The sequence below is a fragment of the Oratosquilla oratoria genome, chromosome 20 (assembly GCF_046742065.1).
Source record: "Oratosquilla oratoria isolate Oo_2021 chromosome 20, ASM4674206v1, whole genome shotgun sequence".
NCBI lineage: Eukaryota > Metazoa > Arthropoda > Malacostraca > Stomatopoda > Squillidae > Oratosquilla > Oratosquilla oratoria.
The window spans coordinates 24,871,151-24,887,634 of record NC_134796.1 but is presented as its reverse complement, the minus strand read 5'-3'; the positions used below and the strand labels follow the sequence as shown (position 1 = coordinate 24,887,634).

At 39.9% G+C, this 16,484-nt stretch overlaps 1 protein-coding gene across 3 annotated transcripts in view; it reads right to left on the bottom strand.

Annotated features, from left to right (window-relative positions):
• The window catches only part of LOC143036412 (uncharacterized), a 362,560-nt gene that overhangs the window by 323,637 nt on the left and 22,439 nt on the right, over positions 1-16,484 (bottom strand). For all 3 annotated transcript variants that reach the window (XM_076203749.1, XM_076203748.1, XM_076203747.1), the window contains 4 exons: positions 15,003-15,133; positions 13,111-13,196; positions 4,878-5,032; positions 3,287-3,417 (listed from right to left, as the gene is read on the bottom strand). In XM_076203749.1, coding sequence (XP_076059864.1) covers positions 3,287-3,417; positions 4,878-5,032; positions 13,111-13,196; positions 15,003-15,126 — 496 coding nt within the window. In that variant the 5' untranslated portion in view covers positions 15,127-15,133. The remainder of the gene's footprint in view (positions 1-3,286; positions 3,418-4,877; positions 5,033-13,110; positions 13,197-15,002; positions 15,134-16,484) is intronic.

Below are 16,484 nucleotides of genomic sequence, written 5' to 3'. Positions count from 1 at the left end.
CCAATTACTCATTATGTTCCTCTCCTAATCCTCTCAATCAAGATCTTCCCATAAGCCTTCCCAACTACACTTAACAAGCTAATCCCTCTGAAACTACAACACTCACACTTGTCCCCTTTTCCCTTGTAAAGTGGAACTATACAGACACTCCTCCAGTCCTTCGGCACTCTACCCTCTCTCTAACAAACATTAAATAACCTCACCAGCCAGTCCACCATCACTGTACCTGCTTTTTTTAGACATTCTGCATGACATCCATCCAGACCAGGTGCCTTACCTGCTTTCATCATCTTAACAACTGTCTTCACTTCATCCTTCCTTATTACTCCTCCATTTTCCTCACTCATCACGGTCATTTTCTTAGCATTTCCCACTGCAACTATCTTTTCCTCCCAATCATTCTTCACATTTAGCAACTCCCTAAAATACTCTGCTCATCTTCCCCTTACTGCCTTCTCCTCCATTATAATCTCTCCATCTGCACCTTTTACCTTTTCTTCTCTACTTGATTTGCCTCCTCTTCCTCTCTTAATTTCTTTCCAAAACATCTTTTTATTACTATCAAAATTTTCTGTCATACTCTTACCCAATTTCACATCTGCTCTCCTCTTTGCCTCCTTTATCTTATGCTTTATTTCTCTTTTTTCTTTATACCTCTCGTATGATTCCTTCATCACCCACAATTACTCCCCCTACCATTCAATACAAACCAGGCTTCCTTCTTTTGTTGTATAACCAAGAATTTTCCTCTTCTACAGAGCACAAATGAAGAGATGTTTATGGTTCTGAAGCTTGAGTGATTGTGCTGACAGCATTGTATGAGGCAGAAACATGGAACATAAGAGAGGAAGAGAGGAGGAGTTTGAATGTATTTGAGATGAAATGTCTGAGAAGTATGGTAGGGCTCTAAGGCTGGATAGAGTGAGAAACAAGGTGAGGCTGAGAGCGAGGGGTGGAAAGGGAGTTGGAAGATAAGAGTTGATGGAAGGATATTGGGATGGTTTGGACACATAGAATGACTGAAAAAAAAGATTAGTAAAAAAGTTGTGGAAGGCAGAAGTAGGAGAAGAGGGGAAGACCAAGGATGAGATGGATGGATGGGGTAAAAGGGGCATTGGAAAAGAGGGGTATGTCTGTTGAGGAAGGGAGAAAACAGAAGATAGGGGTGAGTGGAGAATGGCTGTGTATGGATGATGCTGTGATGCATGGAAGGGAGTGAGTGGGGGATGGGGGTGTGAATGATATTTTGACACAGCCTGAGAGGATTTCTCCCCGTCTTCTCTTTTTCTGCATGAGGGGACAGAGGGGGGGGGGTCACCAATTAAATGAAGCAGCCTTGCTATAGATGTGCTGTGTCTTGCTGCATTCCTTATTGCTTCTGTCCCAGAGCAGTGGGTGAGATGCAGGGATGACCCATCATCCAGGAGGAGCCAAGATAATAGGGAAGGAGGGGGCAAATAGGAGTGGAGTATGTGGGGATGGAATGGGTGTGGAGTGGATTTTATGCCTTTGTTTTTGGCTACCTCCCTTGTAAGGGAGAAGAAGCTGTTGGTATATGTAAGTATTATTATCATTATTTATTCCCTTTTCTTTTTCTATAGCGTCTTGGAGGGTGTCTCTTGATGGCCTTGTGTGTGGTCACTATCTCTTCCAATGCTCCATCTATGGATGGAAACTAAGCTATAGCAAAGGTCAAGTTTCTTTCAATTTCCCACATGTATTTTTGTAATCCTTTTTTCTTGTAGTCTGTGAATGCTTTCTTTTACACAGGTTTTATTTTACCTCTAAATTCTATGGTCTTAACTTCTTAACTGGAAAGATGTCTTAGGGGAGGTCTTGAAGTTTCTCTTGTTGTTTGAGTTTGAAGAATTAGTGAGCACATAGTGTCTGGAGAAGTTGCTTGTTGATTGCGTTGGGTAGAGTTGCCTGGTGGGTTGTCTGTGACTTTAACCCCTTCCATACGGTGACGCCTACGTAGGCGTCATGAGGAGCAAGTGGGTACGCGAGGATGCCGACGTCAGCGTCTTGATTATATTTATTGTAGTTGTACCTGCGTGACCCACATACTCTGTAAACTGGCTTCATCATATTTTCTATGGTTATCAAAATTCACGGGTGAAAGAGAATGAGCGATAGAGCAGTGATATTATTTCTTATAATGAGAGTATTATGACACAACCTCGCACATCTGGCAGCCAGCGAAAAAAATACACGGGAGCGATGAGCGATTTCGCTCGGAAAAGTTCCAATGTCGCTCTCACAAATCCAATAGCGGGAGCGATCCCCCACAAAAAAATCGCTCCCACGGCAAGATTCAACGTTTTTCATGCATTATCCATCATTTGGCAATCCCTGAATCCCATCACCATTGATGAAAGGATCAGAGCAAACACAACTTACCCGTGATCAATCATTGCATTATCGATCGATATCATAAATGCAACGCATCAATCAACTTTAATTTGTTGATGTACGTACATATGTGTACGCAGTATAGCTGCTAGAAATCAATGGCTTACCTAGCCTAGCTTCGTATCAGCTGCATGCATGCGTATACTAGTACATGTTGACTAGACTCTACACGACTATCATCCTACATAATGTCGCTAGTTGCGAATTGCATGGTACATGTATGCAGGGATGTTCATTGGTTGCATGCAGCTAGCTGCCCAATCAATGCGCTGACATGTACAATGCACCATACCCAATACCACATCACCGCATGCATACGTACACTGTACATATGCAAACTCGCTCCGACATGAGTAATGAGTTAGCCTTCCATTAGTTTGAAGGAAATCGAACCTGCAAAAACATGGCTCTGGAAGTATCAAAAATGGCTCTGGTAATTAAAAAAATGGCTCTGGGAAAAAAAAGAAGTATTTTTTTCCCTGCTGGCAGCTAATGCTGCCAGACGTGTGATGTGGCCCGTATTGAAGGGGTTAATATCTTTAGGTTGTGAGTTCCTACAATATTTTGTTTCCATTTACAACCACACTTTTATCACTTCTCTACTCTACTGCAAAGTATACTAATATATCTGTTCCTCAATAGGGACATACATTAGAGATTTTTATCTTGCAAATGTGAATTGACTTTTATATAAGCCTTGCTCAAATTATCTTAATTCACTAAGATCCCATTGAGTTCAGTGTTTGATCCTTAGCAAAACAAAATCAGATGGAATCAGCTGTTAGTTGGCTCAAAGTCCACAGTACAGCCCTATTCTGAAAGGGTTAACACTTCCCAATGATAGTGGCTCTAAAAATTAAAAGCTACAACTCACCGACAAGACAGGTGATGGTGTCCGTGTCTGCAAATGAGGCAGCCCAGTGTAATGGTGTGTTGCGACTGAGGGGGTTGTCCTGTGCATTTACACTTAGGCCAGCTGCCAGCAGTTGACACACTTTACCAACACTGCATCAGTAAGAGAGGATAACTAGTGAAATTATGTAATGTATTCACATTTTTTCTACACATATCAGAGAATAAGCAAATAAAAATGAACATGTGACAAAGCATTGGAGAAAAATCTATAAACTAAGGTGATGATCAGTTCAATGAGAGTGGCACATCTTGGATCAGCTAGCAGTAATGCTAGGAAAATGATGAGTGATGGTTCAAGTGGGAAGGAGTAAAAGGAATGAGGCTTTTTCCTTTTCCATACCTAGCCATCTTGCTTTGGAACACAATATACGAGGCATGTTTTTTAAGTAAGTACTGGTTTGAATATAAAAATGAAACAAGTAGACTTTTCATAATTTCATTTTTCCATGAAAGCCTGTACTGTAATCTACTTTTCAACATAACTACGGAATCATCTGACCGTGTTTAAGTTTGTTTGTGAGTATTTGAAATGCCTCCTCTGATTGACAATATCACTGACTGTGAAATATGCACAGTGATTTGTTTTCTTACTGGTAAAGGCATGAAAGTGGCTGAAATTCATTGTCAGATCAGTGAAGTGTATGGAGAAAACATTATGAGTGATGGGATGGTGCAGAAATGGGTGAGAGCTTTTAAAGATGGCTGTACAAATATGCATGATGAGGAACGAATTGGACAGCCTTCACTCATTACTGATGGTTTGGTGCACATTTGTACGGCCATCTTTAAAAGGTCTCACCCATTTCCACACCATCCCATCACTCATAATGTTTTCTCCATACACTTCACTGATCTGACAATGAATTTCAGCTGCTTTCACGCCTTTAGCAGTGAGAAAATGAACCACAGCACATATTTCACGGCAGCATCCTCAATCAGAGGAGGCATTTCAAGTACTCACAAACTTAAACATGGTCAGATGATTCCGTAATTATGTTGAAAAGTAGATTACAGTACAAGCTTTCATATAGAAATGAAATTGTTACAAAAAGTCTACTTGTTTCATTTTTATTTCAAAACAGTACTTAAAAAACATGTCTCATATCTTCACTGAGTGATTTCTAGGCTGAGGTAAGTTTCCTGAGGAATGAAGGTCTTCTCCATACACTTCACTGATCTGACAATGAATTTCAGCTGCTTTCACACCTTTAGCAGTGAGAAAATGAACCACAACACATATTTCACAGTTGGCAGCATCCTCAATCAGAGGAGGCATTTCAAGTACTCACAAACTTAAACATGGTCAGATGATTCCGTAATTATGTTGAAAAGTAGATTACAGTACAGGCTTTCATGTAAAAATGAAATTGTTACAAAAAGTCTACTTGTTTCACTTTTATTTCAAAACAGTACTTAAAAAACATGTCTCGTATCTTCACTGAGTGATTTCTGGGCTGAAGTAAGTTTCCTGAGGAATGAAGGTCTTCTGCAAAAAGAAAAATGGGAAAACTGATTGACTGATTGAGAACTCTCGTATAATATCAACTTACTCTGATTGTGCTGTGGTCCTTAGAAGTTCCTCTGTGTAGATGGCTTCCATCTTGGAACTTTTAACAAGATGGACTGGAGTGTTGCCATCTTGGTCTTGTACACCTGGGTCTGCCCCTGCTGCTAACAGTGCCCTTACTATATCTGCACGTTCTAACTGTAAAAGAACAATACATACATACATATACCAAGGATCCACAACCTCTACCCGTCCTAAATCCACACTGTTCCTCACCAATTACTCACTCTGTTCCTCTCCTAATCCTCTCAATCAAGATCCTCCCATAAGCCTTCCTAACTACACTTAACAAACTAATCCCTCTGAAACTATTACATTCACACTTGTCCCCTTTTCCCTTGTAAAGTGGAACTATACAGGCACTCCTCCAATCCTCCTGCACTCTACCCTCTCTCCAGCAAACATTAAATAACCTCACCAACCAGTCCACCATCACTGTACCTCCTTTTTTTAGACATTCTGCATGGCATCCATCCAGACCAGGTGCCTTACCTGCTTTCATCATCTTAACAACTGTCTTCACTTCATCCTTCCTTATTTCTCCTCCATTTTCCTCACTCATCACTCTCATTTTCTTAGCATTTCCCACTGCAGCTACCTTTCCCTCCCTATCCTCCTTCACATTTAGCAACTCCCTAAAATATTCTGCCCATCTTTCCCTTACTGCCTTCTCTTCCATTATCATCTCTCCATCTGCACCTTTTACCTTTTCTTCTCTACTTGATTCGTCTCCTCTTCCTCTCTTAATTTCTTTCCAAAACATCTTTTTATTACTTTCAAAATTTTCTGTCATACTCTTACCCCATTTCACATCTGCTCTCCTCTTTGCCTCCTTTACCTTTTGCTTTACTTCTCTTCTCTTTTCTTTGTACCTCTCATATGACTCCCTCATCCTATTTTGTAACCAAACTGTGAAAGTTCGGTTCTTCTCTTCTACAACCTTCTTTGTTTCCTCATCCCACCATTCGCTACCCTTCCTTCTATTTCCTTCTGTCCTTCTTGTTCCACACACCATTCTTGCACACTTTGTGACTCCCTCCTTGAACCATCCCCATTCCTCCTCCACTCCTAGCTCTACTTTTTCCTTCACTCCCTCCCACTCCTCCTTCAGCTTCTTCTTGTACTCCTTCTCCTTTTCCTTTTCATTTAAAAAGTTCACTCTGAGCACCTCCCTACCTTTTGCCCCTTTCCTCTTTCTCCATCTATCCTCCACTCTCAACTTACCTTCCACCAAAAAATTATCTGATATTTCCCCGCCCTCTCCCCTTAGCACATGTACATCCTTAACTCTTCCTATCATAATCCTATTTACCACTACATAATCCATTAACGCTCTATCTACCACCCTTCCATCCACCACCCTCTCCCATGTGTACTTATACTTGACTTTCTTCTGAAACACTGTATTTGCTATCATCAACTCTCTAGACACATTTCCACCATCAACTCTTCACTACAATTCTTTCCTGGAACTCCACATTTCCCAGCCACTCCATCAATTGGATCATTTCCTACCCTAGCATTAAGGTCTATGCACTCATTTAAACCTATCCAAAAGGCCTCCCTTTCTCCTACACTCTTCACACTGCCAGGCCCATATGCACTTACAAAGACCCATATCTCCTTTCCCAGTTTCACCTTCATCCACATTATCCTTGAGGAAACCTCCTTCCACTCCACTACCCGTTTACCTATCTCTTCACTTACTAGTATAGCCACCCCTTCCCTCCCTCACCCTCTCTTCACTCCTGATAACCTCCCACTTACACTCCCAAACTTACACTCACCCTTCCCTTTCAACTTAGTTTCACTCAAAGCCAACATATCCATCTTTCTTCTCACAAACATACTACCTATCTCTTCCCTTTTACTCTCATCTGTACCACATCCACGCACGTTACAAGACCCAAACCTTAGGGTGTTGTTCCGAAAACTCCCAGACCCTCTTATGCCTTCACTTTTTCTTTTAGGAATGTCCCCTGTGGGGCTACAAGGAGAAGGATGCCTAGTCCCAATCCCCATCCCTTTCTTCTCACCTCTTACGATCTAAGTGGAATTACTTGGTGGCAGTATTCTTTTCCCCCACCACAGGGAATACAATTTGGATTTGGATGAGGAAGATCATGTGCCACACACTTGATTTGCTTTTACTCGAGGCTCATAGAAATAATACAAGAAAGGGATGGATGGGCAGATTGTGCCTTCTTAGATCTACAAAAAGCATTTGATAAAGTACCACACAAAAAGCTACTAAGAGAAATTGAAATGATAGGTGGATTACAAGGAAAGTTATTGGAATGGATGGAAGATTTCTTGAACAGGAGAAAAATGAGGATGGTACTTAGAGACAAGAACTCAACCTGGGAAGAAATGATAAGTATATTCCCACAAGGTTCTGTATTGTCTCCGATAATGTTTGCCATATATATAAATAACATGGATGAAGCTGTGGAATGTTATATGAACTTCTTTGCAGATGATGGAAAACTACTAAAGTACAGAGGAAGATTGTAAATCACTACAAAAAGACCTGGGCAAAGTCTGGAAATAGTCAAAAGTGTGAAATGAACTTCAACATTAAGAAATAAGAAATGTAGTACAATGGAATTTGGAAAAAGTAAAAATACCATATATTTCCGTGTATAAGACGACCTTTGTATAAGACGAGGTACAAAACTAGAGCAAATTTTTATGAATTTATCTCATATCGGTAGTATAAGACGACTGCTAACTTACAAAAGCATCAGTGTATCAAACCTACCGTACAAAAAGATTGTACAGCTGTTTTTTCCGCTTTTTCTCTTTTCTTTCTCATTACTTAACTGTATCCTTATACCAGATAAATTACTTACTGTATCCTAATTAATTCAAAATAAGTGAAATAACAAAGCAAATCATGTATCATGATTTTCTGAGAACACGTCAACTAACAAAAATTATTTGCGTAGTGCATCACTTGATGTTCTCTGCGAGTTTGTTATTAAAGCTTGGGAAAGTGTTAAGGTCGAAAGTATCGTAAAATCTTTTTAAAAATGTGGAATCTCTAATGCCATGGATAGCACTGAAGATGATTTATTGTATGAAAGTGATGACGAAGCCGAAGTCGACTCACCGGAACCAGACTGTCCTACGATGACGGCATATTTGAGGAATCTTGCGATATGTTCGAACAACTTTTCGAAACAGAGTGATGATTGTGACGAGTTTGAGGGGTTTTTATATAAATAAAGTTTTATAATGTTTTAAGCTTTAAATGTAATTTTATTGAAAATAAAGGTTTTAGAAATATGTTTGATGTGTAATATTGACGATGATTAGAAATTAAGTTTTATAATTTTATAATTTTTAAATTTTCTACGTTTTAAATGGAACTACTGTAATATTTTTTTATTGATAAACATTTTATGTACTGTAATCCAAAATTGTTATTTTCAGTCTTGAAAATTACTGAAAAGTTAGCGAAAGAAAAAGATTGCTCTGAACGCAACCAGTGCTCAATGTTTAAATTTTTTTCAGAGTAGTTAAAAGTACCGTAATTTCATTAACATAGAATTATTCCTCGAATTTATTAACAATTGCCATTTACTATAAAGATATGCCAATAATATGTAAGGTAAATATGCTTTAATTACCTTTATTACCAGTTTTTATCATAATGTGAATCATTTCCTGTGTATCGGTGGTTATCGGCAGGCTAGCCTACCAAGTCATCTCACGTAGAATTCAAGGTCTGATTTTTATAATGGTAGTATAAGACGACCCCCAATTTTCAGGGGTGAGTGTTTGGATTTTAGGGTCGTCTTATACGTGGAAATATACGGTAGAATATTGGGACAATATAAAATTGGTACAAAGGAAGTTAAAAAAACTCGGAAAGGAACCTAGTATAAATGTCAGAAGAAAGGTCACTTTGTCAAAGTGTGCAAAGCCAAACCATCAACATCATCTAGTGCACATACAGACTCCAGTAACTAAGCAACACTAGCAAGTTACTTCTGCAGCTACCCCAAGTTCACTCTCAAAGGCAATTGTAAAAGTCTTTATCAATGTAGCAGAGGTGGATGCACTTGTTGACAGTGGCATCTCGTTACTGACCACCCACTTGACGTTGTATCTCGTCAAGGGAGTCATCTATGGCTGCAGGAGTCTCAAACCCCTCAAAATAATCTGCATCATCCCCAGACTCCTCCTCTTGTGATGGTCCTGATTGTGGGTCGGCTGGTTGTGTCTTGGCGTGCCGGTGTAAGAATTTTGTGATCTGGCATTGCTGCAGGGCACTGATGTGGGCATGATACTGTTCATTGTAACCTTCTAGTGCTCTAATAACGAGCGAACATCTTGCTTCACTGTTGATGGAGCTATCTTGCTCAAAGAGGTGCCGCATCCTGATGCCCCAGTTGATCAGTTCCTTGATGCCGGCTATGGTGAGTCCCGTACGTGTGGTTACCTGACCCTCCTCCTCCTCATGTTCTCCTCTCTCCTCATCCTCGTCCATGATGTCAGCAACTGTAACAGTGGCTGGCTGTATCATTTCCAGGATTTCACCCTCTGTTGTGTCCTCAAAACCACCTCCAGGAACTTGGCAGGCCTCTTTTTACCAAAGGATGCGAAAAAAATCATAATAATAATAAAATAATAAATAAAAACTATAATAATGTATATAACAAATAAAATACATAAATAAATGCATAGGTATAGTTAAATAATAAACAAACAGGTAAATAGTAAATAATAATAAACTGACATATAACTAATAATAAATGGAAATCAGACAGACAAATGATAACAAAACAAAAACAAATAATATAAAATAAATTATAATCATTACAGCATCTTGCTTAGGTGTTTATCTAAATGATTCTTAAAGCTTCGAACTGAACTACATTGCACTACCTGTGCAGGAAATTTATTCCATTTATTAACTACACGGTTGGCAAAGTTGTTTCTACCTACTTCCAAATTGAATCTATTTACGGACAGTTTGAGACCATTGTTTCTTGTCTGATTCTCATTCAATGTGAAAATTTTGTCACTTTTGATGTTGTCAATTCCCTTTAAAATCTTAACCACTTCGGTACGGAACTTAAATCTCGCGGGCAGCAGCCAATGCCAGCTGTACGACGTGTCGTAATAATACTCGCATCATAAAATATAGTCACCGCTTATATCGATCGTTCTCTCTTTCACCCGCGAATTTTGAAAACCAGAGAATGGGATTCAGGGCACATTTGAGAGAATGTAAAAACACAGGGGCGACTACAATAAATATAATCAAGACGCCGATATGGCAGTGTCGCGAATCCACTTGCTCCTCATGACGCCTACGTGTGCGGCACCGTATGGAAGGGGTTAAAGACCTGTATCAAGTCACCTCAAGTCACCTCTATCTCGGCCTTCCACTCTCTCATGTCAGCCCTCCAGCAAACCCTCCAACACATTTTGCCATGCATGGTGAATTGTCTTTTGGGTCACATTTTTCCAGAAGTGCTTCAAAAGAAATTGAATACTGTATGTACTGTAGTACTTATTCGCAGAGTGGGGCCTGAGAACATATAACAAGTCACTTCTACAAAAAATGTTGCAGCTATCACATCCCAACACTCACACACAGCGCACTGTGTAGGAGCAGTGTGGTGGCCTGTACATGTAAACGTCGACTTACGATGGCCGCGACTTACGATTGTTCGACTTTACGATGACGACGACGACGACGACGATATGATAATTTAACCCCTTCCATACGGTGCCGCACACGTAGGCGTCATGAGGAGCAAGTGGATTCGCGACGCGGCCATATCGGCGTCTTGATTATATTTATTGTAGTCGCCCCTGTGTTTTTACATTCTTTCAAATGTGCCATGAATCCCATTCTCTGTGGTTTTCAAAATTCGCGGGTGAAAGAGAGAACGATCGATATAAGCGGTGACTATATTTTATGATGCGAGTATTATTACGTCACGTCGTACGGCTGGCATTGGCTGCTGCCCGCGAGATTTAAGTTCCGTACTAAAAATACATATTATAGTGTTTGAATATGGTAAAAAGGATAAAAATAATTAAATAAACTACTGTACATGTTTAATAGGCTATATTCAGTATCTCTGGTGGTTAATATACAGGTAGGCTAGGTACAGTGACCACGGAACAGTGATACACAAATTGGGGATCGACTTACGATGAAATCGTCTTACGATGGCTCTATCGAAACCTAATGCCATCGTAAGTCGACGTTTACCTGTACATGTAAACAAACCCTTGACCAATCAGTGTGTAGCTCAAGCCAACAAAGATGGCCGCCACCCGTGACATCACAAGGGTGCATGATAGCAGCCACGTGCCGCGCGATATGAATATTTGGGCTTGAGGCTTGTGATAGCAGCCAATTTGATGTGTGATATGGAAATTGTGTCATCTTTTAAGTATGCACAATAGTGTAAAACGCGATAGCTGAATGTGCAACAGCTGGGGGATAGGTGTACAGACGCTCCTCTACTTTCGTTCATTCGTTTTACGTTTTTTCGATTTTACGTTTGAACTGACTGTAAAAAAAAAATTGTAAAATAAAAAAAAAATTTGAGTGAATTTTTTAGTTTAGCGCGTCCATTGTTTACATTGCACAAACGACAGACTGAAAGTGCCTTGCCTCATCCTCCTCCATCTCAATTTATGTTGCTTGAATTTAATTTATTTGAAATTAATGTTATTATTTTACGGATGTATAGTACAGTAACAACTTACGTTCATTTTCAACTTACGTTCGGAACGTAACTAAAACGTAAGTTGAGGAGAGTCTGTATATGGATGATGTGATGCATGAGGTGGAGTGGGCGGGGGGATGGGAGGTGAGGTAGTATGTGTGAGCAAAATTTGACGCAGCCTGAAGGGATTTCTCCCCATCTTCTCCTTTTATGCATGGGGGGACGGAGAGGGGGGGGTCGCCGATTTAATGAAGCGGCCTTGCTGTGGATGTGCTGTGTCTTGCGACACTGCTTCTCACCCAGGGCAGTGGACAAGGTGCAGGGATGACCCGTCATCCAGGAGGTGCTAAGATAAGAGGGAGGGTGGAGGGGTGTGGAGTGTATTCAGGGATGGAATGGGTGGGAATGATTTTATGTCTTTCCCTTTTTGGCTACCTCCCTTGTAAGGGGGAAAAAGCCTTGGTATGTATGTATGTATGTCACCCGACAAGCATATTAATAAAATAGTCAGAGAAACCTACAATTTACTAAGATCAATAAAGGTGGCGTTCAACTACTTGGCTGAGGTAATAGTAAAGAAAATATTAGTCACACTGACAAGATCAAGACTGCAGTATGCTGCGACACTATGGACACCTAGCACAAAAAAGAATATAAAGAAATTTGGAAGAATCCAAAGAGCAATGACAAAGATGGCATCAACACTTTCAAAATTGACATACAAAGATTGTCTAAACTGGAACTACCAAAGAAGAGAAAGAGAAGATCTACTGGCCATATACAGAATCATAAAAGACATGGAAATCCTTGACAGAGTAGATTTATTAAGGTGGGATAAAAGAAAAATAAGAGGACATGAAAAGAAACAAAAAGGATAGTTATAGGTGAGATCTGAAAAAGAATGATTTCCCTCACAGAATGGTGGACGTCTGGAACAAACTGGACGAGGCAATAGTGTGTGCAAAAACCATACAAGAATTTATGAACAAACTAGATGCTGAAAGATACAAAGATGGGTTACTATGAGCATAGCTCCCTTCCTGTATAATACAACTAGGTAAATACAAAATATTTTCAATTTAACAGAGGTTTTATTCCAATTCTGAGAAGGACAGCTACACCATCACATCCACAGAGGAGGAGATGTATGAGTAAGATACACTTATTTGCCTCTTTAATGCTGTCACATTTTACACTGTTCAATGCTAGATTTTTTTTTCCAACTCTGAGGCATGTAAGAAAAAATGGGTCTTACATTGAATAAAACAACACTTCCTACAAGTTCTCTCCCACTAAGCAGAATAAAATCATCTGACAACACCATGAACAAAATTTGTAAAATATCACTAGGTTGAAGGAATTAAATACACTTTCTGTTGTACAATATATTTTTTTCACTAACTAAAGCCAAATCCTGGTAATCTTCTTCTCCATTATGGAGGTATTATAAAAAATTATCTGATGTTATAAATAATATAACTGATGATTTAAAGATCTGTGTGATATCAGAAATCTTACCTTAGTTGCCATGTGAAGGAAAGTGCCATATTGTGTAGAGAGTGCATTCAACATTTGTCTTGTCTCAGCCTCACCACCCCCATCACCTGTAGCAACAAAACACCATTAGCCCATCTGCATATACAAGTCAACCTTTACTAATTTGGTACCATTGGGACCTGATGCATACCAAATTAGTGAAAATGCCTGAAAACCAAAAGATTACCTCAAAACAACAGCTAACTTATTATTATTTATTTGCACAAAATGGATGCTTGCTGGCCGAGCATATCAGAGGGTCACTACTTGCAATGGAGGTCAACACAGCAGTTTGAACCCTGCTGTGATCAAGCTGGACTATGAGCATTGTTCATTAAATTCCACACATGTTACTTGGGGAGAGAGTGGGGGAATATCAGATAATTTTTTGGTGGAAGGTAAGTTGAGAGTGGAAGATAGATGGAGGAGGAGGAAAACAACAGAAGGTAGGGAAGTGTGCTTAGAGCAAACTGTTTAAATAAGAAGGAAATGGAGCAGGAGTACAAGGAGAAGCTGAGAGAAGTGTGGGAAGTGGTAAAGAATAGAGTGCAAGTAGGTGTGGGAGAGAAATGAGGATGTTTCAAGGAGGAAGTGACAAGGTGTGCAAAGATTGTATATGGAACAAGAAGGATAGAAGGGAATAGAAAGAAGGGAATAGAAGGAAGGGTAGTGAGTGGTGGGATGATGAAATGAAGAAAGTAGTGGAAGAGAAGTGAGCATTCAGGGACTGGTTACAAAGTAGGATGAGAGAAAAAACATGAGAAATATAAAGAAAAAAGAAGAGCAGCAAAACAAAATATACATATATCAAGTTTTTTCCCCCTTACAAGGGAAATGGCCAAAGTCAAAGGCATAAATCTACTCCCACCCATTTCATTCCCGCATACTCCACTCCCATTCAACACTCTTCCCTCCCTTCTTGGCTCCTCCTGGATGACAGGTCATCCTTGCATCTCGCCCACTGCCTTGGGTCAGTGAATACAAAGAGATTATATGAAGGGGTGATTATGCAGATGGCATTGTATGAGGCAGAGACTTGGAATTTAAGAGAGGCAGAGAGTAAAACTTTAAATGTGTTTAAGATGAAATGTCTGAGAAGTATGGTAGGGGTTACAAGGTTGGATAGAGTGAGAAACGAGGAGGTGAGGAGGAGAGCTGGAGTGGAAAAGGAGATAGCAGATAGGGCTAGTGAAAGATTGTTGGGATGACAGAGGTAGAGGGAGTGAACTTGAGGGGATGACCAAGGATGAGATGGATCAATTGGGTGAAGGGGGCATTGAGCAAAAGGGGAATGTCTGTTGAGCAAGGAAGGGAGAAGACAGGAAATAGGGATGAGTGGAGAATGTGTATGGATGATACTGTTATGCAGGGGAGGGGGGTGGGGGTTAGAGAATGCGTGTGTGTGAATGATATTTTGACACACCCCGAAGGGATTTCTCCCTGTCTTCTCTTTTTCTGCGTGAGGGGACAGAGAGGGGGGATTGCAAATTAAGTGAAGCAGCCTTGCTGTGGGTGTACTGTGTCTTGCTGCATTGCATTTGACTCAGGGCTGTTAGCAGATACAGGGATGACCTGTCATCCATGGGGACCTGAGATGGGAGGGACGGAAAGGGTGGTGGAGGGGAGTGAAATGGGTATGAATAGGTACATGCTTCTGACTTGGTTACTTCCCTTATAAAGGGGGAAAAAATCTCTTGGTATGTAGACAGATATTGTTTTCTACCATCAGGCAACCCTATTCAGGTATGGGAAACCATTTACTGTTAGGAGTTAAATATACTAAGCTGACTGATATGACAAAAATTATATATATATTAATAAAAAATTGATAAATGCATATAGATGTAAGCACACATTTTCTCACAGCAACTTACATTTGTCACAAGCTTCCAAAAGTTTGCGGAATATATCTGTACGTCCTGCATTGATAGTTTCCTTCAAACTTTCCACAGCATCCTCCAAAGCTGGAGGAATTCCTGCTATTTCTGCTCCAACCATTTTCTTACTGAAATTTCAAAGATGGCAAAGATCTGTTATTGATCTATTTTCAATATTTCTATTTCTGTATTATTACAAGTATGTGCACACACAATATCATTACAGTATGCAGGTCACTGAAGGGGATAGACTACATTGACAGAAGATATCTCTTGATTAAGGATAGAAGGGCTTTTAAGAGGTTATGAGAACAAATTAAAGAAGACCGTATGTCTAAAATATAGGAAAAAATGCAGTTTTCCATATAGGTGTATAAATACTTGGAATACCTTAGATGTATCACAAGCTGGAACAATACATGAATTCAAATCTAAATATGATGATTGAAAATCAAGAATAATTAAGTTGGAGCTTTACATGAATTTGAGGCTATGATAAATCAACTCGAGTACGAGATGGAACCCAATGAGCATTGTTCCTTTCCTGTATACTACAATTAGGTACACATACACACACACACAAGAAAGGGACAGTTGGGCATGTGCCTTCCTGGACTTACAAAAAGCATAAGATACCACACAGAAAATTGCTAAATAAACTGGAAACAATAGGAGGCATACATGAAAAACTATTGAACTGGATGGAGGATTTCCTATATGGAAGAAAAATGAGAGTGGGAAGAAATGAGTAGTGGCATTCCACAGGGGTCAGTGCTAGTTCCCATAATGTTTGCTATACATATGTGAATGACATGGACAAAAGTATTGAATGTTACATGAACTTCTTTGCGGATGATACAGTGTTGCACACATTTGCATATCGACAGTCTGCATTCTTACCAGCCAGCACCAGTGCACATGGACGCATGCACACATGAAGAGTTTTTGGTGTAGTGAGCCCGCTCAAGACCTCATCTCTCAGGTCAAGCAGGGTCAAAGAGCAATTATCTCTGGATTACCTGCCAGCCCATGCTGCCCGCTTCAACTCCAATGGTCAGTGCATGATACCACAAGACAGCAGTATTGATCATTTATGGTTCTTTGTCCACTTGGACACAGATTCTTTATATAAAAACTTAGGATTAAAATTATGTAACTTAATAGTAAATATTTGAGCCTTAGCTCAACTCTAGTCAGGCCAAATTGGCTCTTTGTAATTTAACTATTGTACGTAATTCCTTGTTGGTAACTCATCCTGTTGAAGGATTTGAAAACTGGACACAGCCTGGACAAATCGCATCAGTAAAGCAAAGAAACTATTTCTACTTTTCTCAACTGGCTCACTGTCCTACTGAACTTCGCTTCCATGCCTCAAGGAATGACTATGCTACCAATTCATCCTTATTACAAAAAAATGTGATCCACCGAAGATCAAAACCAAAATTTTTTCTGGTGGACAGCACTGGGATCCGAAGAACA